Source organism: Cydia pomonella, chromosome 14, assembly GCF_033807575.1.
Source record: "Cydia pomonella isolate Wapato2018A chromosome 14, ilCydPomo1, whole genome shotgun sequence".
Taxonomy (NCBI): domain Eukaryota; kingdom Metazoa; phylum Arthropoda; class Insecta; order Lepidoptera; family Tortricidae; genus Cydia; species Cydia pomonella.
Window position 1 is genome coordinate 14,347,891 of NC_084716.1, and position 22,723 is coordinate 14,370,613.

At 38.3% G+C, this 22,723-nt stretch overlaps 2 protein-coding genes across 2 annotated transcripts; both read left to right on the forward strand.

Moving 5' to 3' along the window:
• The first annotated feature begins 710 nt into the window (after nucleotides 1-710).
• Nucleotides 711-13,539, forward strand: LOC133525023 (cathepsin O-like). Its single transcript, XM_061861215.1, has 6 exons — nucleotides 711-995; nucleotides 1,316-1,590; nucleotides 6,328-6,460; nucleotides 7,848-8,041; nucleotides 10,482-10,601; nucleotides 11,899-13,539. Exons 1-6 carry the CDS (start codon nucleotides 807-809, stop codon nucleotides 12,083-12,085), a joined length of 1,098 nt encoding a protein of 365 aa, XP_061717199.1. The 5' UTR covers nucleotides 711-806; the 3' UTR covers nucleotides 12,086-13,539.
• A 947-nt stretch (nucleotides 13,540-14,486) lies between these two features.
• LOC133525022 (cathepsin O-like) lies at nucleotides 14,487-22,192 on the forward strand. Its single transcript, XM_061861214.1, has 6 exons — nucleotides 14,487-15,101; nucleotides 15,816-16,114; nucleotides 16,917-17,049; nucleotides 17,290-17,489; nucleotides 20,384-20,503; nucleotides 20,973-22,192. Exons 1-6 carry the CDS (start codon nucleotides 14,826-14,828, stop codon nucleotides 21,154-21,156), a joined length of 1,212 nt encoding a protein of 403 aa, XP_061717198.1. The 5' UTR covers nucleotides 14,487-14,825; the 3' UTR covers nucleotides 21,157-22,192.
• The last annotated feature ends 531 nt before the right edge of the window (nucleotides 22,193-22,723 follow it).

Consider the following 22,723-nt stretch of genomic DNA (forward strand, 5'->3'; position numbering starts at 1 on the left):
GAGTTTGAGTCGGAGAGGTTGAGTCGATCAAACCGTATTATTTTCCAATGGCTTTCGGTAATGGCTCTACACGATTGGCAATCGCTGGACCAGCGAGATGGCCATGCAATGGTGATGGGGTCCTCTACACGATGGCCCAGCGCTAGACCAGCGCGATGGTTGAGCACACGCACTATGGAATGATCCACGTGTAGTTGCATACGCACCATCGCTGCAAAGAGCATATAATCACTACGTTTTTGCATCGCTGGCCCACTAAGATCGACTAGCACGCGGCGCGGCGGGATGGCCACGGTGTCGGGTTTTCGTCAGCACATCAAAGGTAGTGGGCCAACGATGGCAGTACACATCTACACGTGGCCCATTCCATAGTGCGTGCTCGAACGCGGTTTCAACCATCGCATGGCCATCTCGCTGGTCCAACACTGGGCCATCGTGTCTATAGAGGAGCCATAAGGTAAGGAAAACATAGTAGTGTGACTAGTCCAGACGTCCAACTCGCGCAAATTTAACCTATCGGAATAACCCCAAAACACGTTATCAAAATGACCTAAAGTTTCAGTTAGGTACTCATGAATAAAATACCGGATCCGGGTTTTATGTTTGGGTTTTTACATTAATTACACTAGCAACACCATAAACTAACTGTCAATTGGTGAACTTGAAGTTTTATTGAAACTACTCTGCGTGAAGTTCATCGCAAGTTGGTTGTTTGACTTGTTTGTTGTGTACTTGACTTGTGTAGGTGGTAGGTGTTCCGTTTTGTAGTGTTTCGTCTTAATTTAATTAAAATAGAATAATTGAAAATGAAGTGGTGGAATATTTTACTGATAGTGGCTATGTTTAGTTTATTATTTATCGTGATTCCAATTTCCTATAAGTCGGGCAATAGTAAACAACAGTTGCAATTAATGTTTGATGAATACATACAAAAGTTTAATAAAACTTATAAAAATAACCCAGAAGAGTACGCAACGAGATTTGAGCACTTTACGGTAAGTTCAACTGAATGTTCAATTTATTAAGTAAAATCTTAAAACACTTAACTCGCAAGTTATTATCAGAAGTTTTATCGTTACCTACTTTCAACTTCATTGTAAATAATCTAAAGGGAAACACAAAACACTGCAGAATTTCTCTTCCTCGTCGTAAACATTAGTCATAATTTTTATCATAGTGTTATCAGTGAACGGAAAAATCTACTTGCATACCAAGCAAGATGCATCTAAAAATTTATTATAATATACATTAGGTTTTTTACATAATTTTATTTACAATAATTAAAGTATAATTAAAATTTTATTATAAATTGTAGGCCTCTTTGCAAGAAATAGAGCAGCTCAACAGCCAATCCCGTGGCTCTGACACCCAAAAGGCCCGGTATGGCCTGACCCACCTCTCTGACATGTCCAAAGCTGAATACAGAGAGCTGCATCTCTCCGATGAACAGCTCAAGAAGTCGCCGCGCGAGTATAATCAGACATGGAGCAGGTTTAGAGAACAGCAAAGGATGGAGCACTTGAAACAAATTGGGCCTTCTTATGTAAGGACAAAAAGGGCAGCTGGCAGTTTACCGTTAACAGTTGACTGGTAAGTTATAACATGTTTTTTTTTAGCCTGTTATAGTGTCCCAGTGCTTGGTGAAGGCCTCTCCCCGTGATCTCCACAACTCCCGTTGTCCAGTTACTAATGAAGGTGTCTAAGTCATCCCACCAATCTCCATCTGGGTCTGCCACATCCATGCTTAACTTGGCATATAGCCATACTAGCCCACTTATCCGGATGCATGAAACCCCATTCTTGGAGAAAAATGAGCTTAAAAAAACAAATGCATGTGGCAGATGTGACCCACCCAGTCCCACTTCAGCCTGGCCGTCTTTGTTCCCATGTCAGCTATGCATGTTTTGGACCACAATGTAGTGTTTCGGATTTGATCCGTCCTTGTGACACCTAGAATGGTGTGTTCCATTGCTCACTGCCAAACCTTCAGTTTGGACTTCTGGCTCTCGGTGAGTGACCATGTTTGGGCACCATAGGTTAGGACAGGCGGAATACAGATGTCAAAGTACACATAGTGTGTTGGAAGGTCGCCCTTCATTAGCTCCTTCATGGACCAGTAGCTGCTGCTACTGCAACTTATAACATGTATTGTAATTAAATGGCTGTTTTAACCCAAGCAGTGCAGCTGATGGTACAGGGTTTCGTATCCCAATGTAAGTTGATGATTGTGTCATGTACTGTCATAATTGTGTGGTAAAAGCATACATTTTTTCCTTAGTTAAGGATGTTTCAAGTTCATTAAGTTTATGCACTAACTGTATGTTCATTCCTGCTGCTGACTGTACCTACTTACTACTATACTGAGTTACCTGTGGTATGGTTCTTGCACAATGTGTATGTACATTTTTAAAGAAAATATTGATATGGAAATTAAATATTTTCTTTTTATGCCATTTAGTACAGTTTTGATGTCTACCTGTCCTCAATTCTTCCTCAATTGCACAAAGATTAATTGGAAGAGATCCCTGAAAGGGATAAGTTCGCCTTAGTACAAATGATTTATGTTTCTTTTTGTACAATAAAGTGTTTAAGTACATTGCTGCTGACTGTACCTACTTACTACTGTATTGAGTTAGTTGTGGTAAGGTACTCCAAGGATGTGGACCTTGGACAGTAAGGTTGTGGTTTCAACTGTCAAGGCATAATTTACATCGTATTATCTAACACAGTTAACATAAGAAAAATGTGTAATGGATATAATATAAAGCCTGACCAGTATTATATGATCACGCGCCATATTGTGGAATTTCATTGGAACTAAATATTTCATACTAAAGTGAACTGTCACCCTATGCATGAGAATAACAGCGCCCTCTTGACAATGATCATATATTTCTGGCCGGGTTTTACTCTAAAATAGCTCTCACGGCGGCAAAATACAAGCGCAACAGTCTTTACCTTGCCACCAGCCCTTCTGCTACCCTCCACCCCAACGTCTTAAATCTCGCCACCCAGCATGCATTACAGCCCAAAAACTAAAGAATTTTGACGTCAAACAGAGCTGGAAGTGCGAGTGGAGCAAAATTACTGTTGGAACTACCCTACAAGCCATAGATCCCAGAGCGAAACCTGACGGTTTTGGACTGTCACGAAAACTCTAGTGTTGTGTTAACAGACTGAGGACAGGTCACGGGCGCTGTAACTATTTTCGCCATAAATGGGGCTGGCGGGACTCAGCGCTCTGCGCCTGTGGTGAAGAGGTTCACACCGTCGAGCATATTATAGAGCGCTGCCCTTTGCACTCTTTTCCAGACCCCCCGGAAGATCTGTTTAAATTAACACCTGATGCAATCTCGTGGCTTGAGACCTTGAATGTGGATTTATAATTATTTTACTTATTATATATTTGAAATGTTTATGTTAATACGCCATACGATTAAATAAACGGCTGACTGACTTGCGATCTTATTTATTATTTATTTATTTAATCTTTATTGAACAATAAATGAAGGTACAAATGGCGGACTTAATGCCTTAAGGCATTCTCTACCAGTGAACCAATCTTCTTCTCTCAATCTTCATAGAATTAAGTAAATTATTCTGATATTTAGTAAAGTATAGATCGTGTCGTTCACGAAGACGCGTGTCTTGCCTCGTATTGTCATGTTATTAAAGGTTAGATTTGACAAATCTGCGCGTCATCGTGGATAAAACGAACTATAATTCGTTACATAAAATTAATAAAATTAAATACAGAAATACTCGATTTTTGGCTGCAATAACCTCTTGGGTACTCTTTGGTCTAGACTACATCAATTCAATGATAATGAATTACAATAATGAAGCAGGTAGCTAATTAACGAGAATTAGTTAACAACTACTTAATTGGTATTTAATTAGTCAATAAGCTTGCTGTTGCATTCTATTTTATATGTTATGCAATTTGTTGTGTAGTTGGTGCTTATACATAATGCCATCGAGCGGAAGGTACCTACCTTTTACGAGGATCTTATAAAGACCTACTTAAAAGACCCTTGCTTCATTACCTAATTATTATTATTATGACTCAATATGTCCCACTCGCACTACTAAAAACGGACAGACAGACGGACATGACGAATCTATAAGGGTTCCGTTTTTTTGCCATTTGGCTATGGAACCCGAATAAAAAGGACCCCCCCTGCTCGCGTTCGTCAAAAAGGTGTCCAAGTTATCCCGCCTTCGTGCAACGTGGTTTATTTAGCCTACAGTGGCCGACGGGGCGAGGTAATGTGCTCGTAGAACTGAGCCATTGCGAACAGTTTACTCCTTTCTTCCTATCTGCTCATGTAGTCATCATAGGGAACCATGGCGTGAGGGCAACCTACGACCCAGGACTGCCCAGGGCCGTGCGTTGTAGTGATTCTTGAGTGAACCCTTTTCCATCAGTGGGGAAAAATGCTCTTCGGTTCATATTATGAAACATAGAATAACTTCCTACTGACGAGTTTTTCTCTAGAGACAGTTCATAATTCATAATTCAAAATAGTACGGAGGTTGTTCAAAAAAGAAACGAACAGGTCAATATATTCTTTATTCAAATAGGCCTAGCAACAAACACTTTTAAATCGTCAAATTTTACAAATATCATTTTAATCTAAATATCAGAGCAATTTATTGATGCAGTTATTATTGTTCTCAAAAAAACCTTGAATTATTGAAGGTGTCCAAAGGGCCAATAAAACCGCAGGTGAGACCTCTGGAGTTGCATGCGGACATAAGCTATAGTAATCGCTTACCAAGCGGGCCCTACGCACCAACTACGTGGTATACCTAATACATATGCCAAAAACTTGTACGTCTATGTACAAATCAAGTAGGTACCTTTTATGATTGTGAGTAATAAAATATCTCTGAAGAACCCATTGTAATGCAATCGGCAGACATAAATAAACAATTAGGTACCATCGTTGCGAAATAACACTACTTCGTTGCTTCGATTCAGATAAGAAGTATAGGTAAGTAAATCACTTGTCAAATAAAGAAGATAACCTGTGTCATCGGACTTACCTACTTTAAATAGAGGGCATTGAATATTCAGATTTGTATCAGGCAAACGTCTATCGTAATCTGTAGGTCTGGGTTGACTTTGTACCGAGCATTGTAAGCTTTGTAAGAGTCAAGCCAAGATAAAGATCTTTTATATGTCCCTTCTTAGGGGATAATTTTTAAAATCTTTGTAATAAGTTTTTTTGTATATGAACAAGGGCCTTTCTGCAAACTTTTAAGTGTTATGGGTTAAATATTTAAATTTAACTTCGTTTTTCGTTGTAGGATAACTTAGTTTATACAAGTTGCTACAGGTGATTCAGAAAAAGGAATCTCATGTGATGGAAATATGGGTGATTTTTTAGAATTAGGTACCAGACAGACAGACTTATCGCTTAAAAATCTCAAAATAGATATTGAAGTCGCCAACAATTTACATCAGCGTCAGATGTCAAAACTAGTTAATTGGTGTTATTATTATAATAGTTTTAGGTATTTTAACAAGGCTAAATAACTCCGGAACGTGTTTATAAAAAGCTAAACCGGTTGTGATTCTGCTCACTCAACTTAATGTTCTAAAGTCGCCCGGATTGGGTTACAAAATGACTGTTTGAATAATATATGTATTAAGAACACTTGCTGCGTTATTTTGTGGTTTAGTATGATTTGGTTATAGGTACATATATGAAATCGTGAAGATACATTTTATTTGAATGATTTTAACTTTTTTTTGGCTCTAGAGATACCTACGTGCTCTTACCATCAACTTTACAACAAGCTGTCAACTCAAACGCAGTGCTTCTCGCTTGTATTTATTGTACATTAGTATGTCAGTACGAGGGAGATGCATTGTAAGTTAGTTTTCATGCTCTGATAGTGGGTCGTTATTGTTTTAAAAAGTGTGCAGAAAATGATACGTCTCTGATCTGAGCACTGTACTTCCTAAGTAAGTTTCTGTTTTTTTTTAACGATAAACAATTAAAATTTTGGTTTTAAATGGATTTGTTATACAATTTACATTCTGATAATTAACTCCCCATTCTACAAATAACGATTTTTTTACCTAAATTGTTAATTGAAAGTACCTTCAAGAAATACTTAAACTGTTAACTGTTTTCATGTTTAGGCTTAGAGTAAGTAAAATCCTCATCATAAGCCAAAAGACGCTTACTGCTGGGATATATTAAGATCTCCCCTAATAATCTCCACAACTACCGATCACGCTCTGCCCTCATAAAACAGCTTTGACAAATAATAACTAATACTTTTACCCCATAAACTATTATTTTAATATTTCAGGAGAACAAAAGGCGTGATAGGTCCAGTTCGTAGCCAGGGCATGTGCGGTGCCTGCTGGGCCTTCAGCACTATCGGCATTGTCGAAGCTATGGCTGCCATCAAGACCGGCAAGCTCGTGCCGCTCAGCGTTCAGGTAAAGCCGCGTTTTCACTTGGTGCTCTAAACAGTTCTGAGTTAACAATCGTTAGTTCGTTCGGGGAATGGAAACAGTTGCTCCAATAGTAAATAGGAAGAGCAAACATTTACTCTAAATAAAATGTTTGCTCAGAACACTAAGTGAAAACGCGGCTTAATACTGTCAGTGTAGGGTTGATTCATCATCAACACTGTTAACTGATCATACGTAAACTTTATTCCAATTAAGAATTAAGGTCCATCAGGTCCATGGGTAGTTAAGAGTGTATCTGTTAGTACACGCTTGTGACTTCAACTGTGGCAATGCGCGGCAATTCCATAGTGTAAGTTGGAGGTTAAGTGCGTACTACTATGCTCATTTGGGTTACCCAAATTACGGCCCGATCCATGGCGCGCCTCCGCTTTTACAACCGCAAGTCCATGGAATTTGATAGCAATAGTACCTAATATCAACTAATATAGCGATTTCTTGATACAAGTTTCGAGTATCACTCCCAATGAGTGTTGTTTACACAGACATATTTAGCGATCAAAGGCGTGGCGATTATATATCGTTCCAAGTGCGTTATCTAGTTTACTATACCTACATTTTCCCCCGTGTTACGATAATCGTATGCTCAAGGTGAAAATCTCGTACCTATGGTGTATTCGTAAAGCCGAAGCCGGACATTAGGTCGAATATCGGGCCCTTTGTCCAAAAGCGGATGTCCATTTACCATGATTGCTATAGCGCAGAGTTGGTTAAGCGGCGATTGACCTTTCGATTGCTAAACGATATGCACCCGTTCAAACTTCAAACAAGGCATATCCCAGTGTATTATAGTTTAGTCTAAAAATATTCCTGTAGGTGTACATAGCATCAAAAATAGCTACATAGAATGGCATGTTCTAATGAACAAGCTTTACGAAAAAAACAATTTCACAAAACGAGTTCCCTTGACCATTTTATCTACAGTTTTCTTTAAATGGCGTTTTCAGATAGCAAATGCATGAGAAAGGCCTCATATAAATGTGTCTATAATAGTTGACCCAACCTACTTTGGGCCAGCGTGGGGACTGTAGCCCAATCCATAATATAGGGATCCATTATGTGGGGATTATAGGTAATTAGGTACCTCATACGTACTAACATTATGCGCCCTACCCGGGTGTCATGTACTGACTACATTCAGCTAACATCTTCTGTAATGCACATGACTTTTAATGTTGAATAAATGAATGAATGAATAAATGAATGAATCCCTCTCGTGATAAGAGGCCTGTGCCCGGCAGTGGGACGGACGTATACAGGTTGAATTCCTTTCATCATATTTGCTGTGTGGGTAGCATGAATTGTCAAATATTTATAAAAACAATTGACTTACAGCATTTTTTCCTGATTCCAGGAAGCCATAGACTGTGCAACGCTCGGCAACGCCGGTTGCCAAGGCGGGGACATCTGCCTACTCCTCGACTGGCTTATGATCTCCAAAACAGCGGTCCAAACAGCCACGGAATACCCGCTACGTCTCATGGATGGCGTATGCCGACTCAATAAGAATGCAACTGGTGTTCGAGTCAGGACATTTACGTGTGATGAGTAAGTATATCAACACCATACTTTCTAAGACAGCTGATCAAACTGCCTCGGAAGACATCTGCTTTCTTCTCGACTGGCTTATTATCTCCAAATCAGCGGTCCTGACAGCCACGGTAGGTATACCCACTAACTTCTCTTGGATGGGGTGTGCCGGCTTAATTAGAATGCAACTGGTGTTCGGGTCAGGACGTTTACATGTGATGAGTTGTATAATCACCATAATGTAACGTACTACATTTTTTTCCAAGTCGTAGTTAAATATTTTTGTGATAATTCACAATTGAAAATAAAAAAACCCGTTTCTCATTTCACACATTGGCGCCCAACGTGGAGCGCCAATGCGTAACGTGCTATTTGCAAGGGTTAAAAGAACCTAAAAGCTCCGGCTTGATCAAAAAGGCTATAGCAGTAGCACATATATAGGATTAACACATAGAAAATAAGGAAAAAATTAAATACATACAGTTTGAATTATTTTTATTAATATAACAACCGAGACACAAATAAGCATCAAAATGTGCATCGGAATGCAACAAATAATGCACAGAAATGCAAACATATAAAGATTGTTTGGGACATCTTTAATCTCATTGAAATGAGAAAAGGGTATTTTGTTTTCAATTGTGACTTATCTCAAAAATATTTAATTACGACTTGAAAATTGTACTATGTTACAATACTTACAAACTGTCTTGGCGCAGAAGAGTGAGGGGTCCGAAAGTAGAAGATAACCAAGGAATACCACCTACGGCTCAGAACATTTACGTGTGCTGATTAAGTATGTAATAATTATCGTCAGTGGAGTGGTCTCTCCTGGAACCAAATGGCGAGGGAGACGCAATAACTAGCTAAAAATATTTCCATACGAATCTCGCATGAGTTTTGAGTTTTTGAGGGTTGGGCGCCAGTCACTAGCAGAAAAATCGACTCTGAAGACTATAACGGGTAAAAGTTCGTGCCAACTCATGCAACTTCCTACTCAAAGGAAAAATTAGATCTCGTTTGAAGTAAGAGGGGCGGCGGCTCCACACATCTCGATTTCCACCGGCTTGCCTAAAATTTATTACTACATACATAACCCAAACTTATAAATCATCATTAAAATTAAAAATATACCCATAATGAAAACACTACGTATTACATTACCTTGGAATTGTTAACACGATTTACTAAATCTTCACTATTGATTAAATTTCAACTAATCGTCGCGGGCGCAGGAAGAGAAGCTAAGCTTGAGTATTCATTCATGCGCCACTACACAGATACGAAAACTCACGCACACGCTCATAAAGTTTGCTTAGAGAGTCCGCGCGAATGAGCTTCAAAGCAACTCTGTCTTGTATCGAGTTATTCATTTGAATAATAACCTTAAATGTAAGAGTATAAGGTTAATATTAGAAAAATGCACGCACATATTCATAAAGTCCGCGAGTACTGAGGGGCCTACCGCGCACACCGCGGGCCGCAGGCCGGGCGCGCATCGCGGCCGTGTACAGAGGGCCTACCGAATACCACGAAGTTCGCAAATTGCGGGCAACTTTCTCTTTTACTCCAGTGGCGTAATTAGGGTGACAGAGAAAGATGCTCGCAATTTGCGAACTTCGTGGTATTCGGTAGGCCCTCTGTACACGGCTGCGATAACGTCAGTTATATTATTAACATGCTGCTTCATTTGAATTTAAACCTTAAATACAAACAGGTAAGATTTATTTTGCAGTGTAATGTTTCACAATTTTGAATCGAGTGGCGTTTGCCGCGCCGCGCGTATACTTAATATTGCCATATAAAAACATTGAATTGAATAAAATTAAAAAAAAAAAAAAAAAAAATATTGTATTTTACTATCATTAATACCAAATTTTGTAAAAACCTTAAAAAAAAAATAGATAAATTTTAATACAAAATCCAAGAATCTTACTTAGGTAGTCTGAAGTTTAATAATTTGATAAGGAACGTTTCTTGAAAGAAAGTAGGTTTGTAGGTTTGTAGTAATAGGTTTTAGAATTCGTGGGTGAAAATGGAATAATGTTATGATAACACTCCCGTCCCGGTTATTACCAAGGCTTGTTGTTATGATTAGAGTTTTAAATGTTTTTATGTGATTTTACTTAGTTTTGTGCACCAAATTTATATATAAAATTACTAAAACAGTGAAATTTTGTATTTGGTGTGTATAATAGTATGGCAAAGGTGGTTATTACTAACTGCAAAAGATCGCTTTCAAGGACACACCTAGTGCACGCTTCACTTTTATCATCAAGAAAGTACATAATGTTAAGTTAGGTGTTTTTTTTTGTTCCGAGTTGCCTAGCCAGAATTTCCACGCGCCGCTACTAGACTTACTCTAGTTTTCTCGCCTTTTTATCTTTTTCTTCGGAGTCAAACTAGTCAAAGCTATTTTATAGTTCAACATCAGCAACTAATATTGATATTGTTTCAGTTTCGTGGGCGCTGAAGACAAGATACTAGAAGCACTTGCCACGCATGGGCCGGTGGCTGTAGCGGTCAACGCGCTCACATGGCAGAATTACCTTGGCGGAGTCATTCAGTACCATTGCCCGTGAGTTCACATTATCTATCTTAGTTTAGTATCTAGAGAGATCGAATATGCAACGACAAAGTTGAGATCATCTTAGCATTTTCGTTTGTCGCGGTCAGCCTTATGATTATGAGCCCAAACTCAAAAGATTTTCAATATAGATTTTACGTAACAGTATGCCATTGTATATAGTCTTAATTAACAGTTTCACTTCACCAGAATCGTCCTTGAGAGGTTATACGAGTCGTTGCATAAAAAAACTATCTGTGCCTATATTTGAAGACTTCTTTCAAACGGGATCTCATTATTCGATCCTGCCCTGATCTGGTAACCATGGAGCCAAATGTTTTCAAACGAAAAAAATTACAAAGATCCCGACGATTTAAGAGTCCTTTTTGAAGGGTTCTTTAAATCATGGCCAAAAATAGTTTTGTCGAATTTCATTTCTCAACCAATTTTTCGCATAATTTCATTTCGTCGAATGATTAAGTAGCAACTCAACATAATAATACTGTATTTTTAGACAATAACACATTCACTGCCAGACAAAAAACGGCGCACTACCCCAGAAACCGGTGGTCTATAGCTGCGTACAAAACAACCCGCCCAGCGGGTTGTCCGGCATCTGAACAAAGTTCACGAGCGCCCACCAGGTGGGTTCCCGGCAGTGAATGTGTTAAAAAGACACTTTTTAAAACGCATTGTTTTAGGTAGCAGAATGTATTAATTATTTAGCAGAATGACTTTGCAAGTCTAATACGAAACATAAAAAGTTTATTTTTGTAATCTAACTTTGCTTGATGCATAAAAAGTCGGTTATGCGGTCGCTATTAGGTCGCAGTTCACCTAACACGCTCCTCGCTTCGCTCGTAGTCGTACCTATCTTGTCTCTGTCAAATGACTAGACGTTATCGTATTATTTTTTTAGAGTTTCTTTTTGTAATCTAACGTTGTTTGATGCATAAAAAGTCGGTTATGCGGTCGCTATTAGGTCGCAGTTCACCTAACACGCTCCTCGCTTCGCTCGTAGTCGTACCTATCTTGTCTCTGTCAAATGACTAGACGTTATCGTATTATTTTTTTAGCCAAATATATGATTTAGCAAAAGAAATTTATTCCAAATATCATAATAAAAATCTACTAAATAATAATTCTACCAAGTAAAACGTTGTCATAATGAAAGTTTGCCGAATGTCGGTTGCCAAAGTAAATCATATGCGAAAAGTTGGTTGGCAAGTGAAATTCAGTCAATAAAACTTCGGTGAAAAGGCAGAACACCTTTTTGAAGTCGGTCTAAAAGTGTTTTACTATATTTCAGAGGCGCCCCGACTGACTTAAACCACGCGGTAGAGCTCGTCGGCTACGACCTGTCGAGCGACGTGCCGCACTACGTAGCCAAGAACTCGTGGGGCGGCGAGTTCGGCAACGGCGGCTACGTCCGCCTCGCCGTCGGCGGCAACGTGTGCGGGCTCGCCAACGAGGTCGCCAGCGTCGACGTCGTGTAGACAATTCACAGGAAGCCCAGAAATACGTAGACAATTTTTTCACTGGGGCGTATTGTTAATAATTTTACAGTACATGGTGCTACTTTAATAACTATGTCGAAAATTTAAAGGGCTATGTACTGTAAAATGTTCGATACATGGGCGAATAGGTAATTCGCATTTCTTATTTTCGCATTTGTATCGTAATGTACTATTGATGAACGTTTGCGTCTGTGTTTAAGGAGAATATTTTGAATGAATAATGACATTTTGTAAAAAAAAAAAACCTTAAAAAATATCTATGTATTTATGGGCCACTCTGTAATATAAGCAATACTTTGCTTTGGCCCGCGAAGTTGCTGCTAGGTAAAAATGGACTGAATAACGCAGGCAGCTAAAATTAATTCAAACTCACTTGCAGCTGGTAGCTAAATACTATGTAATAACCTGAAAAACTCTTGTTAAATTTGCCATATTAGTTAAACGAACTAAGACTAAGTATTTATTCTGTTTGAACGCACGCCCCGCCGCTTCAAGTAATAATAAACGCGGTACATTTGTATATATACCTATACTTCTTAAGAAGTAATACTTGCCGAAATTATTGCCATTTAGCGGTACGTCAGGATGTCATAATTTATTAGTTCTTTTATTATTCTCTAATTTTATAATAGTTGTCTCGAATACTTAGCCTACCTTTTATGAAATAGTATGTTCTTTAATTCCCGCCCCGTGTTGCTTCGCTTAATCAAGCGAGGGTGACATTTTATACCTCATTAAATTATTATTTTAAGTTTATAGCTTTTTGATACGCATTTACATTTAATTGATCTTAGTTATTACAATATGTTGTGTTCTTGGTATGTTTTTGAGTTTATAACGAACGTTTTTATTACGCTATAAGACTGATATTTACATATACACGTTAAATCGATGTTCATTAGTTTCATTATATTTTGTATTCACTAAAATATTACAGAAGGATATTATAATTAAGTAAAAGTGATAAATCGCTCATTATGTGATTTTCCTTTACCAATTATATTTTCCGTATAAATAAGAATAACTCATATCATAGTTTATTATATTCAAGACATTCGAAACCATACTTCATTGAGATAAGAGCTAAAAGTGGCGACTTGATGTCAAGTTTACAAAAAAGTTCAATAGGCGGTTCCACAGAGAATGAGCCGCCTGGCCAGGAAATTGCCTCGCGAAGCATCTCGGTCGGTGGTGACGTGCCCCGCCCCAGGCAATGCGACCGAGCGACGTCTACACAGCCCGAGCTGTTTCGCGCGGCAATTTCCTCGTGAGGCGGCTCTTTCGGTGTAGACCAGCCTAATGCAACTCGAATTTATTAGATATGGGGAAAACTGGAAATATAATTGTATAGTTATTTACTCCTTCCTATGGACCGTCCTGGAGTGCCTTTGTTTTTATATAACATTTTGATGAAATAAATATTTTTTAACTTATTTACTCGTTCTTAGTTTCCTTCGGACACCCAAACATTAAACACATGGACTTAGCATACAAATATCTGCATATCAACAAAGAAAAAGAAATATATATCACGCGCCAGTTTTTACTAAATTAACAATAAGGTTCAATTAAGGGCAGCCAATGATTTATTTTACCTCAAAATAAGTTGTAGGCGAGCAGACCTCACCTTGTAACAAATTGTACAAGTTGCCTCTAGTTTAGGGCAAACGAGAGATGTGCACTTGCTAATGAGCTCCCGGTCACCGAAAGAGAAAGAGACAAGCTCATGTTTAACAACGAGCATGACAAAGATGAATGGAATGCGAAAATTAATACAAAATAACAGATTTGTTCGTATGTATAGAAATAAATATGGAAGTATTTTTTGTGCTCCTTATTTATGAAGATAACCTATCTATAGTTATATAAAATAATTGAAGCTAGCTATATACATATAATTGTATCTCCTTGGATTTCACAGGCCTATAAATTACGGTCTATTGATAGGCTTGCGTGGGGATATAGATCCAACACGTAGAGGCCCCTTGGAGAACTTTAATGCCATGTAGAATAAGACACACATGTACCTGTATAATTATTATTATATATGTGAAGGTACTATATATGTAGGTACATGTGTGTAAAGTGTGTGTATAGGATATGGATATAAAAAAATTCATCTCAGCAACCCGAACAAGCCTACTTTCGTCAGTCCAGGGAGTGAGACAAAGTAGCTTTTTAATTTAGTGAAGGCCATGAATACAGGAATATTTCTAGAAGCTTTCGTCATAATGATGATGCCTTTCACATTCATGAATATAAATAAATGTTGAATTTTTTAACCTTTAATATGTTCTCACTACTGAGGTGAAAAGTTGTATATGTGTCACGCGGGAGCAAAGTTATTTAACATCTCATGTTTTTGAGTCCCGAGTAAGCGAAAGATTCTAAGTTAAAATCTTAAGCGTAGCGAGGAAAAATCAACACTTGCAAGAAAAACCAACTTTCCTCTCTTGTTGCACAAATAACTATAGTGCCGGTTTTTGTTAAAATAGGTCGAGTATGACTATAGATTTACCTATTAACCCACATATCATTACCTACGTACATACAAACGACCCTGTAGCAAATAAAAAGTAAAAACAATATTAGGTTCTGTTAAAAATAGACACGTAGAGTTCTGTATATATTTAAAAATACCTTACAACCATTAAGTATAATTAATTTAATAATTCCCTATTTTCCTACATACTAATCAACAGGAAATTTACCGAAATAAATGCTGACTTTGCCTTATTCATTACACACAGTATTCGAATTATCATGTTTGAAAATGTCGTCTAAAGCAATAGTGTGTTGTGCTTCTATTTTATTCTTTTTAATTTTTTTAGAGCGTAATCGCTATCTTCCAAACAATGTCGTTATCAACATGTATTTTAAAAGTGAATTTAGAGGTCGAGAAATTGTGAAGAGGAAATTATTTGCAGACTATTTGAAGAGGTTCAATAAATCGTACGGCCCTGACGAAATTCATAAAAGGTTCCAAAATTTCAAGGTAAGAAAACAATACCTTCTACCCAAGATACTTCTTAATCTGGCTAGAATATTAGGATGGGGGCATTGGGGAACTACCGAGTAACTTCATTGCAGAGTTGGAAGTAAGAAAAATGTTTAGCTCAAGAAAATAAATCCGAATATGGGCAATCACGGGAAATGATTTGTAGTTTTGAAAATTGGTACAATTATGCCTTGTGGTGTCCAGATAAACATACTAAAAGTCCTCGAGGGTGGGAATTGTGCTGACGGTGTAGACGGGAAAAAAAATGTTTCTCCCTATACTACCCCTGACTTCTGAACCATGGGTCCAAAAAGTATGAAAAAAATCGTGAGAGTAAAGCTTAGTGAAGAATTACGGAAAATCATAGCGAAACTGATCGGTCTAACCGCTTTTGAGTTTTTGCAAAAAGTCTATTTTGACGTACGGGTAACTACGGAACCCTACACTGAGCATGGCCCGATATGCTCTTTGCCGGTTTTTTATATTTGGTCAGCAGGTGATTTAAATTCTTCATGATACATGGTGCGATATGCCGGAGCCGCATTTAGACTTACGAATTTTAACCACTGATTGATTTAACGTTACCATACCGTAGACATACCTACATATTGGCAATTATGTAAGGTTTAAAACTAGAACTTCCACAACATTGCCTTTTCGTTGTCTTAAGTACCTACTTATGTATGTACTTTGAATTAAAACGTGTTCCAGAAAAGCCTCAAAAAAATTGAGAGACTGAACGACGGCAAAAATGACGCTGTGTTTGGCGTCACCAAGTTCTCGGACTGGTCGAGACAGGAGTTGCAGCAAATGTTGTCCCCGGAGTTCAGAAGCGGCTGTGAACCAATAGCACTTCCCTGCGATCCTTGCGGGTCGAAAAGAAATTGGAGCCTTGCAGAGACCAATGATGGAAAAATGCGAAAAAGCTTGTCAACTGGTAAAACACGGACCTTTGGAAAGAGAGGGAAAGGGACTATTAAATATGGAAAAATAAGAAAAAGATTGGATTGGTAAGGCCTCTTTGACGTTACTGAAATTCTTAGCGATCGGCTTAGTGGATCGGCCAAAACAAAATGGCATTTTTAGAAGGAATAGAGTTATGAGCAATATTAGAAAAATACGAGATATCAGTTATCTACTTTTTCGATCAATTCAGCGTAAAATGTAAAAAAAATGGTGCATATTTACCTACAACTTACTCAAAAATATATATGTCCCTAGTTCTTAATTCGTCGTCATTAAGGGATATATTTTTGAGTAAGATATGTGAAGACCTGTTTTACACCTGAATGTAGGTAAGCCACTTGCAATAATATGTCTTACAGCTCTACAAATAAGATCGTGTCAGATATCTTTGCGGCCTTCCTTGTGTAACATTTTATTGTAGGTGACTGTACGCTGAAACATGTCTGCGATCGGCCTCATGGGTTAGGTATGGGTAATACTGATAAACGTTCCTTTATCAACGCGTTAAAAGGGACCAATAATCAATAATTGACAAAAAAATATAACCCATTTGTTTACATGGGTCTGGTAAAGTGTGTGTGCCGCAGTGAACAGGAAATATAATATAAAAAGACATATAACGTTTTCCCTTGGCTTTTCCTGTTCGATACAGTACGGTGTTTTGCATCCGAACCCTGATTAAATTCTAGTTTTACTTTGAAATTCATCATAAAATGCGCAAAAACAAGTGCGAGTGTTTCTCTTACACTTACTCCAAATTTGGTTATTTGCATCTCTATATTTAGACTCAAGAGCGATAGAGGAGCAGAAAACAAAATTCCGATTTTCTATTTGTTTTTTTAACAGGCGAGAACGGGGCGTAGTGGGACCGGTCGTAGACCAAGGGCGTTGTCAAATATGCTGGGCTGTCGCCATAGCGGGGGTCATGGCGTCCAGGGCCGCTATTCGCAGCCACAGCTACCATGACTTGAGCATTCAGGTGAGGTCATTATCAGCATAAAAACAAACTTATAGGCGGATCCACGGGTCATGGGGTCATGATACCCCTGTGACCTTAACCTATAATCCTAAACTTTATAGGAATGCTTAGATACACCTAAAGTAAAAGTGGAAAAATTCACTGAAAATGTTTCAAGTTGAAGAAAATTTTTAACCCCTTATTGCTAAGCATTGTGATAGCAGATGGTTGTGCTTCATATAAAATACTTTTTATTTTCAGCAACTTATAGACTGTTCCTATTACCACGAAGAAGACAAAAGAGAGTGCGGAAGAGGAAGGCCCCTGATCGACGTATTCAAGTTCCTATGCACCAAATGCACAAAGCTAGCAACAGATGTCGACTACCCTTTCACTAATGTTGATGAAAAGTGCAAACATATCCCTGGAGTTATTAGTTTGAAGGGCTTTAACAATGAGTGGTAAAGTATATGAAAATAGGATAGCTAAATTATTAACACTTTTAACGTTAGGTGAAGTTAGGCAAAACCTAATCGGTGGTGTACGCAACACGTATGGATCGGTCTTCAATCTGCTTACTTTTGAATCGATTGCTTGTTTTCCACAACAAAAAAAAAAAAACATTTTTCGTTCAAATTTATGGCGTTCGTTAAGTTTGGTATGTTCTTAATAAAAGCTTGCTGTTTGCCTCTTCGAAACTTCGCATTCGAAATGACACGGAATCATTACTATCATATGAAAAAGTTTCGATTGGAAAATTGCAGTGCCAGCATGGGCGTCGCCAAGGGGGAACAAATAGTACATACATTGTGCAACGAGGGGGTAAGTGAAACTTTGGATACGAAGGTGATTATTCCCGACAGCCGCAGGCTGGAGGGAATTAAAGACCCGAGTTTGCAATATTCTTACCCCTGGAGTTACACACAAATGTTTTTCATCACACTTGCGAAGAAAAAACTAAAATTGAAACGAAATAATTCTTAAATACGGTGACATATCAAACATTCGTCCGCCATTTTGTAATTTCTTGACAGGCTAGCATTGAGGGCACAGACCTATCCGGCATTCAGCCACGATTAATAATTATGTAAAAATATTTTAAACGGATGTTAAATTAATCGAATTATTTAATCTTAAACATAAACAAAAATATTAAATTATAAACGTCAGTATTCTAATAGTAAAACTCATTTATGCTACTTGGTTTGTATGAAAAAGTGACATAACAAAATAAAAAAGCTATTACTCCCTAGGGAGTTATAGCTTTTTTCACAATACATAACTCCCGCGGGAACAAAATAGACCTTTGTCCTTCAGTACACCTGCATGAAATAAGAACTTTCGAGCAAGTGTGATGAAAATTTCTAATTAAATGTATGCCCCTCCCCCTTCCCTCGGCCATCGGTCATATGAAATGTGACAGTTCAGACAGGTGTTCCATTTAAATGTCATAGGGACCATCAAGCATCATATAAAATACGCAAAAGTATAGTAAATTACATACACTTATAAATATTTATTATACGGTGTCTCTAGATTGAATTGGTAACTACCTAGTAACTAAGCATTACGCTTGATTTTAGGTTAGGTTTATTTATGTATAAAAAAATCTCTCGGAAATATTGACCACCGGTCTGGCCTAGTGGGTAGTGACCATGCCTATGAAGCCAATGGTCCTGGGTTTCCATTGGAGAGGTCATTTATTTGTGTGATGAATACAGATATTTGTTCTGAGTTAGAGTTTTCTATGTATATAAGTATGTATTTATCTATACATACAAGTATGTATGTATTGTACCCATAGTACAAGATTTGCTTAATTTGAGGCTAGGTTTTTTTTAATACTACGTCGGTGGCAAACAAGCATACGGCCCGCCTGATGGTAAACAGTCTCCGTAGCCTATGTACGCCTGCAACTCCAGAGGAGTTACTCGCGTTGCCGGCCCTAAACCCGCCCCCCCTCGTTGAGCTCTGGCAACCTTACTCACCGGCAGGAACACAACACTATGAGTAAGGTCTAGTGTTATTTGGCTGCGGCTGTAATTAAGGTGGAGGTACTTCCCCAGTTGGGCTCTGCTCTAGATCTGGAATGACATCCACTGGCTGTGCCCTACCACACAAAGGAGCTCTATTTTGGATGTAGTTTAAGGACGTACCCGGGTCCAAAAATCTAATAAAATAGGTTGATCTGTGTAAGATAAGATGTCCCCTAATATTTATTTATTTGTACAAATTACACAAATTCCTTTTCCTTTGGATATGCAGTGGTCGTCTTCTACCGAGATCGGGAAATGGTGCCATATTCATTTGCCTAGCTAAATTCAAATTCGATGTTTAAAATTTACTTTTGTGGCAAACAATAATGTTTTGTATTATTATGAACGACGCAAAAAATATGAAGGCAGTTACTCAAAATTTGCAACTATTTATATCATCATCATGACCTATGATAATGACAACAGAATCATAAGTGGACAGGAATTATCAAACTTAAAAAGACAAGTACGAGTAAACAATTACCCCCTTATTCATAGACGTATATTTAAAGTTACGATGCCGCTAATAATCGTTTGTCTCTTTCCATCATACCGATACGTCGGAAAGGGACAAACGATTATTAGCGGCATCGTAACTTAAGTACACGTTTATGAATAAGGATTCACCGGTTCACGATTCGGCACCATTTCCCGATCTCGGTAGAAGACGACCATATAATCCTTATTCATAAACGTGTACTTAAGTTACGATGCCGCTAATAATCGTTTGTCCCTTTCCGACGTATCGGTATGATGGAAAGAGACAAACGATTATTAGCGGCATCGTAACTTTAAATATACGTCTATGAATAAGGGGGTAATTGTTTACTCGTACTTGTCTTTAACCTTTGTGTTTAACCGGTGTTTTTGTTTGTAACCCCCTTGGGTTAGTTTGCAAACCATACGTTATATTACAAATTTCAAAAATGGAACGTCTATTCAAACACTTCACTCACATATTTAAGGGGGGCTTTAGCAAAGTTTTTTACCTTTCAAACACATTACCTGAAAAATACATTTCAAACAGGAAGGGTACGCTGATATATGTCATCTCAATACAATTTTGCAAGATTTGGCGTTTTTAAAGTCTGTCACTTCCGTCAGAAGAAAAAATCGGCAAATTTGAAAAAAGAAGGCGCGAAGGGTTATCGTCCCATACAACATTTGAAATTCGCGCCTTTTCTACTGACAAACTTGTTTGCCCGGCTATAGGTTATTTACCTAAAATTGTATGGAGATGACAGTTATCAGCGTACCCTTCCCGTACCCTTAATAGTTGTCTTATTTTCTTATTTTTTAGTAAATAAAATTATTTTCAGTAATATGCAAGACGACGAAACGAAGTTAGTAAAAGCTTTGAACGACGGCCCGGTGACGGCGCTGGTTTGGTCAGAACTGTTATTCAACTACGACAGTGGTGTCATCAATTGGCATTGCCAGTAAGTTAAAATAACAATACATGTATTTAAGCTGTTTCTCTAACTATACTAAAAATAACTGTTTAGTATGTCTTAAGGCGCCCACTTATTATCAGTTCTCTGGACGATATCGGCCTGTCAGTTATTCGCCATGGTCAGCTTTTGCGAATAACTGACAAGCTGATATCGCCGGCGAACTGGCAAGCAGTGGGCCCCTTAATGCTAAAAAACGTACAAACAGCAACACTCTTAACTGTCCATTGGTGGACTATGCCTTTTGTAATAAGGTCCACCGTGGACAGTTAACAGTGTGGGCGATGGTAGGTACTAGTTTAATATCTATAGAGGAGCTCTCGCAAAAATCTAGATGGAATGAGAGAAAAGTGAAACATTCATTCAACTGAATATTCATTCGAGTGAACTATCTGATCTGACCTTTAAATATCCAGGTATTAATCTTTGGCAAAGATAACCGTTATTTTTCTTGCAGGGCTAAAGAAGACATGGTAAAACATGCCGTGCAAATCGTAGGTTACGACACGACCAGTAACCCGCCCTACTATATCGTCAAGAACTCTTGGGGGAATGATTGGGGAGAGGAGGGGTATGTGAGACTCGCCATTGGAGGCAACCAGTGTGGAATTGCCTATTCCATTGGGATATTAGAAGTTTAAATATTTTACTTGTAGTTTTATGATAGGATATATAGTTGGAACGTTTAACCCGTTTTCCCACCCAACCCATTTTTCTGTTTTGCTCACTGGTAGAGAATGCCATGAGGCATTAAGTCCGCCATTTGCACCTTTTCAGATGTGCAATAGCGTTTAAAATAAATAAATATCTCGATAGATTTAGGTGTATTCATGACCGCATTTATAAGAATAAGAAACCATTTATTGCCACACAATAAAAAAACAGATAGGTCACAAAGTACAAAGATCAGAAGTATAAGAAGAACAAAGGAACGGGCTCACGCTCAGCCATTTCATTACAAATTGACTGCGCAGCGCTGATTTTCAGTCCGTCCCCTTCACTGAACCAAATTTTTATGACATGCGGATTAATGTATTAAGTATGTATATGTATGTATTTAGAGACTAAAATGTCATAATTTTTTCTGATTTCGGTCTTGTTTTAGAAATAATGGCAATTCTTGTGAAAATTTAGACATATACCTACTGACAGACATTAAAGTTTTAAAGGAAACTCGCAAAATGTATCTGTAAATAAGAAAAAAAAACTATTTATTCATTGTAATGTTTTTCAATCAAAACACACACACACACAAACACACGCACACGCACACTTTATTTTTTCCGATTTCGAATTCGATCTGTCGGGTTACTCGTTCCCACGCTTTGTGACGCAGCGGCTTACGTGAGCGAATAACTCGCGAACGCGAAGCGGCGCGGCGCGGCGCGGTGCGGTGCGGTGCGGTGCGGTGGCCCACGCCACGACAATCGCGCAACGAGATCGCCCACGTAGGACACTTCCATAGGTATCAAAGAATTGATTCACCCGCGCCGCGCCGCTATACGCTCACGTAAGCCCCTGCGCGTAACAGCGCGACTCGTAACAGTGTATAATTTTGTCTCAGGTGATGTCATCTAGTAGATAGAAACGGCGAGCGAACTGTAGGCTCAGCATGGTCGCATTTTTATCACCTGTCACTATACTAGTCACTTTCACACTTACATACTTGTCAGAACGTGACAGCTGGGCCCTTATTCGACATGCTAAAAGTGACGTTTCGTGTTGATTTCCATTTGATGTGAGAAATATTGTGACTTGTCGAATTGCTATTATCACCACCTGTCAGTGAACAATATCCACACTAGAGGCGGGGCGTTGTACCGGAATAGTTTTTGGAACAGGTTATTTGTAATAGACTACTTTTAGCTTGTCGAGTATTTAAAAGTACGGACTTTGATTTCTGAAATAAAACAAATATGAAACTTTTATCACCTCGTACCTCCATTCTTACCGTTACTTTAGGTAAAATAAAATTTTGTTAACAGATGGTCGTCTGGGTGTCTGTTGTATCTAAAAATAATGTAATAATATATAACAAAAATATGACAATAGATTCATAGCCTTCACTCAAAACGTCACCATATTTCCGACCCTTACCGAAATAATAAGTCGAAATTTGTATAAATAATCCTTATTTGTAAGACGCCTAAGCACGGCAAATACGTAAACTGCCTATTGGGGGTCATACTCGTAAAACTGGTATTTTAG

What these genes read in the sequence shown, in the direction of transcription:
- LOC133525023 (XM_061861215.1), top strand. Translation starts at nt 807, where the DNA reads ATGAAGTGGTGGAATATTTTACTGATAGTGGCTATGTTTAGTTTATTA. An exon ending in CGAGATTTGAGCACTTTACG is followed by an intron (nt 996 to 1,315) that starts GTAAGTTCAACT and finishes TATAAATTGTAG; the next exon opens with GCCTCTTTGCAAGAAATAGA. An exon ending in TCGTGCCGCTCAGCGTTCAG is followed by an intron (nt 6,461 to 7,847) that starts GTAAAGCCGCGT and finishes TCCTGATTCCAG; the next exon opens with GAAGCCATAGACTGTGCAAC.
- LOC133525022 (XM_061861214.1), top strand. Translation starts at nt 14,826, where the DNA reads ATGCTGACTTTGCCTTATTCATTACACACAGTATTCGAATTATCATGT. An exon ending in AAAGGTTCCAAAATTTCAAG is followed by an intron (nt 15,102 to 15,815) that starts GTAAGAAAACAA and finishes AACGTGTTCCAG; the next exon opens with AAAAGCCTCAAAAAAATTGA. An exon ending in GTCATCAATTGGCATTGCCA is followed by an intron (nt 20,504 to 20,972) that starts GTAAGTTAAAAT and finishes TTTTTCTTGCAG; the next exon opens with GGCTAAAGAAGACATGGTAA.